The sequence below is a fragment of the Lissotriton helveticus genome, chromosome 12 (assembly GCF_964261635.1).
Source record: "Lissotriton helveticus chromosome 12, aLisHel1.1, whole genome shotgun sequence".
Lineage (NCBI taxonomy): Eukaryota > Metazoa > Chordata > Amphibia > Caudata > Salamandridae > Lissotriton > Lissotriton helveticus.
In genome coordinates this window covers 630,407,989-630,420,108 of record NC_136073.1, presented here as the reverse complement: position 1 = coordinate 630,420,108, position 12,120 = coordinate 630,407,989, and the positions used below count along the sequence as shown (strand labels likewise).

Here is a 12,120-nt window from a genome sequence, read left to right as displayed (position 1 = left end):
ATGTAACTGCAAATATCTACTTATGTTATACCAGTTTTGAGCTTAAGTTATTTTAGTCTTGCAAACAGATATGAAAAACACACGATAACACTGTTGTAAAATCATACCTTTCTTAGAATGGTTTTGTTTCAAGACCTGTGCAACACACACTCTTGGTACAGGTTTGATCATTGTGTTAATGTCTTATTATTTATTCCCAGGGTTGCGTACCTCAACTTCCTGTAATCTTGTGTGATCTCCAGCAACCCAAATAAACTTTGTATATGAAAATGTTATGGTGGGAGTCTCAGCATGTACCCCTTGATGGGTGTTCACTGACATGATATCTTTAACAAAACCTGTTCAGCTGGCTTAATTGACTGGAGCATCTTCTTGACTAGTGACACCAAGGAGATAAATAAGGAATTTAGTTTTATTCAATTTTATTGAGCGTACAGTCACTTTGACCTTATTCATACAAAAGATAAAATGAGTAATAAAATCCATAATAGTGCAAAGTGAATGTGACAACCTTTAAAAATAAGTTAGCTATCTAGCTGAACCAGGTGCCGCTTAGTGTGGGAATATATGTTTGGCGGGATAGAGGTTGTGAGTTTTTCTAAATCATTATTAAAAAAATCTGGAGCATATTGTAATGTTTTCTTGAAAATAAAAGGTACATGCATATCAGAAGCACAAACAATGCCACTACCAAAAAATATAGCCTCTGAAGTCAACAAAAATGAGGGCAACATTTTCATATGGGAAAGTGTAACATGGTTGTGCTTTTAGGTTGATTTTGATAAATAGTAGATCAAAATGGAAGTGCCCCCAAAAAAGCACATCAGCCTCTCATTCCCCAGAAATATTCAGTAGTTCTGTACAAGCTCCATCTACACATGGAAAGAGAATTAATAATAATACAAGATCAACGAAGTGTCGTTTAGAACTGAATTCACAATTCATAGGTGGGACCATTCATTTTTTTCACTAGAAAATCTTCAAAATGCTGTGCTGGCCATGACACTGGGTGCAAAAAATTGCGGCAAGCCATCCAGGGAATCCTCCAGGTGACGGTATGCCAATTTTCCGTCCTCCCCTGTAACAGAAAGAGACTTAATCAGTGAGAGAGAAAAACATACAAAATTACTTACTTGTAACAGTGGTCTTGCACATAGATTTAACAAGCTTGTTTTTTTCAGGCAATGCAAATGCCAAAATTTTATCTATTTATCATCAGCAAGAGAGCTGAAATTTAGACCATGGCATTTTCACAGGAATTCATAGATCATTGTGGTTTTAATACCATAACAAGCCAGTAATGTCAGAAAGTGTATTAATATGCTTAAAAATGTATGTTATGGGGGGCGTGGCCAGCAGCCGGAGATGGGGCAGCTTAAGAGGAGAGCTCCGTGATTGAAGCGGCCTCCTAGCTTATCCGTACAATTATCCGCCTGCAATACTTCCCAGGCGGGAAGGCTACGAAGCCCAGGACCGGGCGGCAGCGTCCTGTGATATCGGGATCACGATCGGTGATCAGAGTCGTCAGTTCTAGCCGACACCAGTGGGGGCCTGTACTCGGCACCCGGACCGGGGAGTGTCCTGCCCTGCCAAGCGGACAGGAAGTGTACTGCTCCGGGCGGAGGAGCACCGGAAGCGCCCGTCTGAGCCTGGCGATGGGAAGGAGGGACCCGCAACATCCTTGCGCACTGCCGGCATCTGCCGGTGCGGAGTGTACGCCCGGGTGTCCCGCCGAGTAGGAGAGGTGAGGAGGGGGCCGCTCTAATCCTGTCGGCCTGCGGAGTCGGGAGGAGAAGTGAGGAGAGTGAACTCCGGTGTTGAGGAGCCGCCATTTTGGGACACGCACTGCGGACCCGGGCTCACACGCAGTGGACCCCACTTTGATCTGAACCGGCAGTGCTGGGTCGGGGGACTCGGCTGCTGGGCGGTGCACACTGGCCCGCCGGGGTTCTTCCGACACATAAGGACGGATCACTGTGACCAACACTCCGGGACGGGTCTGGGACCCCGTCCTGGCCCTCACTGACACTATCTGAATAGCGGGGGGCCTGGCGCTTGGCCCTGATTCCTTAGCTTTGGTCCGTCCAGTATACCGGTATCCGCTGCCCTGACAGCTTCACCGGGACAGCTGCCCCGAGGACACCGAGGCGGTGGTGGCGAATAAGACAAGGTGGTTGGGGTACTACCACACTTCTTGGACTGGCAGCTTCCACACCCACCCCACACACGAGCGGGGCGGCATTGTTTACACGCTTCAGCGGAGCACTGTGGGGGGGCCCGGTGCTGCCTGGCGATCCGAACTAGCACATTGTGCGTGCCCTGAGAGCGGCTTGAACCGACAGACGGAGGGGGTGGGTGCGTCGTCGCGGACGTACTGACTCAGTGGCGTGGGACACCGACTTCACACGGGTTGGTCGTCCGCCACGGATAAGATGGCTGGCAAAGGACCGAAGACAGGGGGGTCGCACTCCCGCCTTGACCGATTCGCGTATGACAAGCCCACTTCCGCATCGTCACCTCCCGACGCCAAATCGCAGCAGGGCAAGTCAGCGGAGACGGCGGGGACCAAGAAGGCGACCCTAGACGACGTTATGAGGGCCCTCACGCAAGTACAAGCCACGGTTGGTTCGATCTCGGCCGAAATCACGCTCATAAGGGCGGACTTCCATAAGATGTCGGAGAAAGTGAACAGTATGGAAGTGGTGACCAAGTCCTTAGTGGAAGATGTGTCGGAGCTGCAAATTGGTATGGAACGAGTGCTGAAAGAAAATAAGGTCCTACGTGAGAAACTCGATGACCAGGAGGGACGCTCGAGGCGGAACAACGTTCGTATCGTAGGTGTGCCGGAATCGGAAGACACAAGGGCAATGGATCTATATGTGGAGGAATTAATCAAGCAGAAACTTCAACCTAAAGGCCTCTCCGCATTCTTCACAGTGGAAAGGGCGCACAGGGTCCCTGGAGGACGCAGGCAGACGGGGGCCAACCCTAGACCGATCATTGCACGACTTTTTAACTTCAGGGATCGTGATGCCATCCTGCAGGCGGCAAGGAACTCTCCACCTCTTAAGATACAGAACTCTACTGTAGCCTTTTTTCCTGATTACACGGCCGAAGTCGCACGGAGGAGGAGAACCTTTTTCGAAGTGAAGAAGGAACTGAGGGCGAGAGAAATTTCGTACTCCATGCTGTTTCCGGCCAAGCTTCGAATTGTGGCAGACAATAAGACGTGGTTTTTTGACTCTCCAGAAGTGGCACAGGAGTGGCTAGAGGGTTGGAGACAGGTGGACCCCCCGCGTCGCTCTAACAGGCACAACAAGAACCGTACTGCAGGCTCCCGACAGAACTCACAGTCCGCTGAGGAGGGTGCAGTGGCACTTTCCCCCTTGAACGACCTTCAGGAGGATGATGCGGAGGAGGAACAGTGATTCACGATTCTTGGACGGCTGAACTGAGTACTATGTTGATCGACAATGCCGCCTTGGACACTGGGCGGAGGGCCTCCGCGGCCGTAGATGGAGGCCGCTGATACCGGAGGGTCCTTCACCCCAGCAAGCAAGTACTTTGTTTTGGGTTGGGATCGGGCACTCTGCTGAGTTGGGGGGGCGGGCAGTTCTGAGTCCGTTGAGCAGGGGGGCAGGGAGGGGGGGAGTTGGGGGTAGGATGGGTTCTTGGTTTTCCAATGCTACGCAGGGTCAGGGTCTGTTCCGTGAGTGTATAGCGTGCAGAGTAGGGGTAACGCAAGGGGGACTACATGTTCACTTTGTAGGCTGTTTATTGCTAGACGAAGGTCGGCCGCCCGACCACCTCTTTTGCCATGGGGGAGGAGGATGCTAATATGGGGCGGGTGTCACCGTTGACCCTGATGTCTTGGAATGTGAGGGGCCTGGGGGATAAGGTGAAGCGGGGTTTGGTCTTACAAAGTATAAAGAGGGCGAACCCGGCCCTGGTTTTGTTGCAGGAAACTCATTTGACGGGCACGGCCACCAGGGCCCTTGATAGGAAAGGATATAGAATGCTTGTTCACTCAGAATTTACTAGAGGGTCCAGGGGTACTGGGATACTGATGCATCGTTCGTCCAGGTTTATTTTACAGTCAGTTAGCGCCGACACACAGGGTCGCTTTGCGGCGGCTCACGGCCAATGGGAGGGGAGGCCGCTTACTGTGGTCTCAGTGTATATCCCGCCGGCCTTGCACGCCATAGCCCTCCCAGAACTGGGTACCTTTTTGTTAGGCCTCCCGGAAGGGGATCTTATAGTGGGGGGTGATTTCAATGCGGTGGTACATAGCTCTATGGACCGCTACCCCGTACACGCGCGCTCGTCAGGGCCTTCCAAGTTACATGATTTTCTGGAAGCACAGGGGTTGGTGGACATATGGAGGCAGTTACACCCAGAGGACCGCCAGTACACATACCACTCGGCAGTACACGACAGCCTGTCGAGGATTGACTACTTCCTCACATTAGGGGGGGGCCGTCTCAATATTACTGACACCCACATCAAACCACGAGGAATTTCAGACCACTCCCCGCTGATACTCACTCTGTCCAGCCAAATTTGCACCTATAAGCGCCTCTATCCCATATACCCGGGTTTCCTCAAAGAGCCGGTCGTAGCTAAGGCTTTAAAGGCGGGCACGAGATCCTATTTCGCTGACAATGAGGGTTCGGTGACTTCCCATGTAACATTATGGGAGGCTTATAAAACGGTCCTACGAGGGCAGGCAATCTCGGCTATCACACAACACAAGCGCACACAGAGCCAGGACCTACTAGATCTGGAAGAGCAGCTTGGCAGGGCGACACAAGACCATGAACATAACCCGAGTGCAGCAACCCAGCACACGCTCCGGTTGTGTCAGCAAAGACACACGGACCATATGCGATGCAAAGTGATGAGCAATATGGTGGCAACTACGAATAGAATCTATGAAATGGGCGATAAGGCAGGTAGATTGTTGGCCTGGTTGGAGAGGAAGCGTGGAGGGCAAAGAGCGATACTGCAGCTGAGAGATTCGGAGGGGGCGTTACAGACCAACCCGGTTCGGATAGTAGAGCTCCTGGCAGACCACTTTCATTCTGTCTATTCCCCTGAAATTGAGGTCACGCGTGAGATGGTGGAGGGGTCGCTCCTAGGGGGGCCGACCCGTACTCTCCCCCAGGACGCTCGGGACGAACTTGAATCGGACTTAACGCCTGAAGAGATACAGCTGGCCATAGCGGCACTCCACCCTGGGAAAGCGATGGGCCCTAATGGGGTGCCGATAGAATGGTACAAGATCGTGGGCGACGCGCTTTCCACGCCCATGCTCGCAATGTATGTGGAAAGCCGGGAGCGCGGGTTGCTTCCCCCTGACCAGCGTGTGGCTACCATAGTGGCGATACCGAAGCCCGGCAAACCCCCTGAGGATTGCGGGTCTTACCGCCCTATTTCACTCCTTAATGCGGAGAATAAAATTTTGGCGAAATTACTGGCCACCAGACTGCTGCCCCACCTACCGCTTCTAATCCACCCAGACCAGTCGGGCTTTATGCCGCACCGGAGCACGGCGCTGAATCTGCGACGGCTCCACGGAGTGCTGGCTCGCGCCCCGTCATTGACGGAACCGGCAGCGGTGCTCTCCTTGGATGCCAAAATGGCGTTCGACATGGTGGAGTGGCGGTATCTCTTTGCGGTCTTGGAACACATGGGTATGGGACCCGGATTCATCTCTTGGGTCAGATTGCTATATGCCGAACCGGTTGCGAGGGTGACAGCCAATGGTTGTATCTCGAGAGAATTTCCACTGGCAAGGGGCACGAGACAGGGATGCCCTCTCTCGCCGTTGCTTTTTGCTTTAGTGCTGGAACCCCTGGCCGTGATACTCAGATCCACCCAGCTGTTGAGGGGCATACATTGGGGAGATGGTTGGGAGGATAGGGTATCCCTTTATGCGGATGATATGCTCATCTACCTGATGGACCTCGAGAGCGGTATTTCGGTTCTGCTAGCCCTGTGCGAGAAGCATGGCGCGGCGTCAGGCTATAAGCTTAACTGGTCCAAGTCCATACTATATATGATACGGGACGACCCACCGGTTCTGCCTCCGGATTGCCAGTTAGTAGTGGAGCACCGTGCCTTCAGATACCTGGGGATCCAAATCGCGAGAGACTCGGCGACCTTTTTGGAGCTGAGTCTTGTGCCCCTAGTGACTAGGTTGAAGGCGGGTGTACGCCATTGGAAGGCCCTTCCGCTGACGTTATTGGGTAGAGCGGCACTATTTAAAATGCTGGCGTTACCCCGCTTCCTCTATGCACTGGAGAACGCACCGGAGATGGTTCCACCATTGTTCTTCCGCCGAGTGTCGGCGCAGCTGTCGGCCTTGCTGTGGAGTGGCAAACCAGCTAGAGTGGCGCAATTAAAAATGGTTAGGGACTGGTACAGTGGAGGGATAGCGCTCCCACACCTTGAATTGTACTACTGGGCTGCGCACCTCAAGGTCATCAACCAGTGGATACATGGCACACAGGATGACCCGGCATTTATGGCGGATAGGCGGCAACTGGGTACGAACACTCTTCTGGCCCCGCTCTACAGCAAAGGCCTGGTGGGAAGGCTGGAGGGCCCTACCAAACACACGATCGCTATCTGGCATAAGGCTCAGAGGCGGCTGGGCTGGGAGGGAGTGATTACTAATCTCACGCCGCTGTGGGATTCCAAAGCCCTTGGTAATTTGCGCACTAGTAAGGGGTTTGATCGATGGGACACCATCGGGATATCCACGGTTGGAGATTTGTGGTCCAGAGGTGCGGTGATAACCTTCGAGACACTGAGAGAACAATATGACCTTGGGGTGACAGAAACATACAGATACATACAGGTTAGACACGCACTCATGTCAGTGTTGGAACTGGGAGCGCAGATCCCGGAGTCGGCTCCGTTGGAGGATCGGCTCCTTACCGACTATATGGAGAGTGGTGCAACATCCCTCACCTACCGTAAACTGTTAAACAATCTACCGGATCCGCTGGTGCGTCTGAAGGAGAAATGGGTAGGGGAGATTGGGGACTTGAATGACTCGGAGTGGAATGCGGCGTTGGCGTCCCCTAGGGAGGCAGGTATATCCACACGTTTTAGACTGGTCCAATTTAAGGTACTACATAGGGTGTACTATACCCGCACAACACTACACAAGATACGTAGGGCAGACCATCCATACTGTCTGAGGAACTGTGGGGAGGAGGGTACGCTGTTCCATACTCTGTGGGATTGTCCCACTATACACACCTATTGGAGGCGGGTAACACGGACGATCAGTCAAACACTAGGGTCGTCATTCTCGCATGACCCTCGGATATGCTTACTGAATGTGTGGGGTCCAACTGATCTGTCACCGCAGGGGAAGCGCTGGGCGATCATTGGTGTGATGCTGGCAAAGAGGGATATAGCACAGAACTGGGGGGCACCGACTACTCCGACACTGTCGCAGTGGTGCCGGAACATGGACATGCTTATGGTGACGGAGAGGGCGATTTACAAACAGAGGCTTAATCCACGCAAATGGAACAAGACATGGTCACCGTGGAATTCGTACAGGGGAGACATTTGTGAACCTTTGCCTGAGGAAGAGGATGTAGATAGCTCTGAGGAGGGTGAGGACATGGAGTAATGTTGGGACTACAGGGTTCAGTTTAGAGGGGGGGGAATGCCCGGGCGTCTGACACTGAACATGTGGATGAACCTAATTCTGAACGACAATGTGAATACTGCTTGTTATGCCTCTATTAACGCTAATGATATCATTGATTCGCGAAACGATATGTTGTCCCTGACCTTTTAAGTAGTATGTTTTTTGTTGGGGAGAAAATGAGAAAATTTGAAAAGTTGCTATATTGTTTGCATGCAGCTGAATGTTGACGCTGCGATATACTTTAATTGTGTATGCATAATTATTCTGTGTTGGTGACAATAAAAACACATTTAAAAAAAAAAAAAAAAATGTATGTTATACTAAAAATCAGAGACTTATGTTTCAGCCAGTGTACAGAGCTGCCAATCACATATAGGGCAATAAATACATGTTATCAATATCCATACACAATTTAGTTTGCAAATTGTGCTATATAAGCTTACTAATTAAGAAACTATAGGGCCAGATGTAGGTGTCCAAATACCGGTCGGAAACGGACGAAAATACCGATTTTCTGCCGTTTCCGACCGGTATTTGGACATTGGTATGTAGGGGTTTGAAAAACCTACAGATTCCGTAATTTTACCGAATCGGTAAAATTACAGAATCGGTAAATTTACCGATTCTGTAAATTTTACAGATTCGGTAAAACTACCGATCGGTAAAAATACCGAATCTGTCATTTGCTATGTAGGTAGCACTGTTAACAGTGCTACAGGCCATTCAGGATTCGGTATTTACCATGTAATACTATTACATGGTAAATAACGAATTCCTGTGTACATGCACATCTGTGCATGTACACCTGTGCCATGTGGCACACAGACATGCCCTAAGGGCATGTATGTGTGTCACATGGCACTCAAGCCTGAAACAGGGGTGCAACAGGGTGTCAAAGTGACACCCTGTCCCCCTTGTAAAATCGGTAAATTTACCGATTCGGTAATTACCGATTCGGTATTTGCTATGGAATCCTATGGCCTTTAAGGCCCATAGGATTCCATAGCAAATACCGAATCGGTAATTACCGAATCTTACCGATTCGGTATTTTTACCGAATATTTTACCTACATAGCAATTACCGAATAGTAAATACCGAATCGGTAAAATTCGGTATTTACCATTCGGTAATTTGCTATTACCTACATCTGGGCCCATGTTTACTTTTAATCCTACTTATTTACCATTGCTATTCTCTGAAATCACACATAACATGCTTGTTTTTAAATGTAAAAATGAAAATTAGGAAACATATCCATCAGGCAACATTTACTGCATGTATATACAAAAAACACAGTTGTACTAAAATTATAATTATATCAAATAAAAATGTGTTTATTGTGTGGTTCATCTATGGATTCATTTTGTTCATTGCTGATGCTTTGGCGGCGATACTTGATGTGCATGGCTGAAGTCATTGTACATCTCTGATTTATTTTTTGGTTTTGTGAAACTCATACTTCATGTTATAGACCCAAGTTCTAATGTGTAGAGTTTTAAGTGCATAGTCTGCTGCACAGGGCTTAAACTGGTACAGCCTGCTTCATGTCATGCAGATTCATTAAACAGCACTAAAGTTATTATCATATGAAAACGTGCCCCACTTTAAGCTTTGACTCAGAGGGATCTTATCAATTCTTGCCATTCCCACAAAAGACAAACATGGTAAATGTTTGCTGAACATCATGTGCCTTTATCTAACATATTTATTAAACTTTAAGTGAGCGATCTGTTTGACCCCTTAACTGCTGAGGCTTTTCCACCCCCAGTGCTAACATGGGAAAAAAGTGCTGTGCAAAAAAAGTGTGTTTATTTTCTATTAATGGCATCAACAAAAGATTTGCTGTGCTAGGATCACAATCTCTCAGATTTCAGGAACAAGAAGGGCTGTATAAAAAACGTTTTTACAAAAGTTTTGGCATGTTTCTTAAAAGTATTAGAACACCGGAATGTTGGGAGCTCCACTACAAACAATGTAGTGATCCGGGCTTCTAATGGCTGGTTGAAGCTTGGAGCTCCAACATTCCAATGTTTGTTCACTGCTGTTGCTGTGAACAAAAGTCCTCACAGAGCAGGAGGGTATTTCAATCCCCTCAGACTCCGTGAGGCCTTTGTTTTACAAATTAAAACATTCTGGCTTCTAGTGGAGGAATGTTCAAATAGCCTTAGAGCCCTCCGTAGTGGGCTCTACCCGATAATAAAGGCCCGCTCCCTTGTTAAAGGACCTCACCTTTGGCTCAGGCCTGTAACGCTGGAGCGTGCCTTTAATGGCCGGTACAGTCCACTACGGCGGGCTCTAAGACTATAGTCAATTTTTCCTATTTTTTGTGGTTTCAACCTACTTGCAGATTTTGGTGAAAAAAAGTGTGTAACCGATGGGAAAAAATTAAAATGAGTTGATAAAAATATTCATTCGTGACAACATTTTCATATGCAATTTTTTGTCACAATGGGCAATTTTCAAAAGCAGTACACCATTATGTCAGAAAGACCCTTCTAGCCACAAACATAAATAGGATTTATATGTTTGCAAAAAACAAGTGAAGCTCAGAGACTACAACTGAGCTGAAGCTTATAATTAATTTTCTTCTTGCACCAACCATGCAGCAATTCATATGGTAAAATCCAATTGAATACACGAAATGTTTTACTATCTGTTTTCCCACACGTCTCTTAATAAAATTGGTACCCCACTTGTATCCTTCTGGAGGACTCCCTGTTTGTTCTGTTTCTACAGTGGGATATAGGCCCAGCCACAAAAGTTTTTTATCAGGTCAAGTGTGGGAAACCTGGGTGGTAGGAATTTTGTGGATCCCTGCCAATTGCAAAAGTTGTCAAACAATCAAACCTCTGGTAGCTATGGTTAGATAATCACAGATATAGCCTCTAAAATCTGAGTGAAGTACCTATAGTAATTCTTGATAATAAATAATAGTGCTCAAATGGTATCCTACACCCTCCTACCACTAGGGTGTAAGTTGATCATTAAGCAAAAGTTTATACTCCCACAAGAGGAAATAAAGGATACCAAAGCACACGTAACATGCAGCCCATTACATAAACAATTGTAAGAAAGTTAATTTGTTAGTTTCAAGAGTTTTATTCCAAAGTCGTTCCAAATATTCACATGGGTCTTGCTTGCGAGTTTGTGTACAACACCTTGCAGCCTACGCATGTTTTGTCAATGACTTTTTCAAGACTGCAATAATAACAAACGAGATAAAAATAAATCTCAGAAAACCAGTTTGTATGTGCGCAGACCAAAATATGAACAAGAAAAGACAAGATAATTCACCCAAGTGTGTTTGTGATTATTTGTGATGTGTGTGTATGTGTTTCTAATTATTCCAGAAAAAACATGGTGAACAGCGGTGGAAAATAGTATAAAACACAAAACACCCAATAAAAAATAAAGAATGCTGGTCTCCCTCTAAAAGTGCCCAAAGGTGAGAACGCGGACAGAAAATGAAAGAGAATCCTGGATTCCATTGTCACGACATAAAAACTGAGTAATTAAAGAACGAGTTACTTACCTTCGTAACGATGTATCTGGTAGAGACACAGTCTAGTCGCAGATTCCTTAATTTCGAATAACCCCAGGTGTCAGACTGGATCCAGAAAATCATTTTCTCCAGCAGTACCTCTGTACGCCGGGCCGGCTCTGTCCTAACGTCGTCCACGGAAGTGACGTCAATGGAGCCATATAAGCCCCCCCCCGGCGTGCTGATTTCAGTTTTCTTTTGTGAAACTTTTCCGCGCCACAATGCGGAGCCACTACAAAAACTGTGAGAGTATAGGAACAGTGTGTCAAAAAAGACAAAAAATCTGTGAAACAATAATGATAAGAAATCATAGAATGATGAGAAACCTCACCATGTGAAAAGAGTGCTCACACTTGAAGGGACCATGTTGAAAGAGTATTCAACACTTGAAGGGACTGAAGGGAGCAAACAAAGCACCCGCCCCTAGCAACACTCTCGCCCAAGCAAAGAGCCGCGCCCCCCCTTAAGAGGCAACGGTATTGGAAATGAATGACATGACAAACGAAGAACAGTGCGCAACCACAGGATGGAACTATATGAAAGGCAGTCTGTAACCTCAGGACGTAACTGTAAAGGACAAGACTGGAACAACATGACTCCTGATGAGGGGCCAAAAGTGAGCAACAACAGAGTCACCAAACCCCCCACAATGATCTATGAACTGTAGCATAGTCAAATAGAACCTCAACCCAATCAACTGCAGCATAGACTAGGAGACCCCAAGGTAATGGGGAGAAACAGATGAGGGCGGAGGGAAGGTGGAGAAACATGAGAATTTCCACGCCGGAAAGCCAGGGCGGAAGGGTATTGAAAAGCATGTAATCTAGCCACCCAAAACGAGAATGGGTGGAGACCCAATGTGCCAGAACAGAATGACACACCCTGCCCCAGAGGCAGGTGAACTAG

General features: G+C 47.9%; 1 protein-coding gene across 3 annotated transcripts in view; it reads right to left on the bottom strand.

The window, feature by feature from the left end:
- Nucleotides 1-405: 405 nt before the first annotated feature.
- Nucleotides 406-12,120, bottom strand: part of RIPOR1 (RHO family interacting cell polarization regulator 1) — a 1,634,668-nt gene continuing 1,622,953 nt past the window's right edge. For all 3 annotated transcript variants that reach the window (XM_078671049.1, XM_078671050.1, XM_078671048.1), the window contains exon 22: nt 406-1,078. In XM_078671049.1, the coding sequence (XP_078527175.1) occupies nt 981-1,078 (98 nt within the window). In that variant the 3' untranslated portion in view covers nt 406-980. The remainder of the gene's footprint in view (nt 1,079-12,120) is intronic.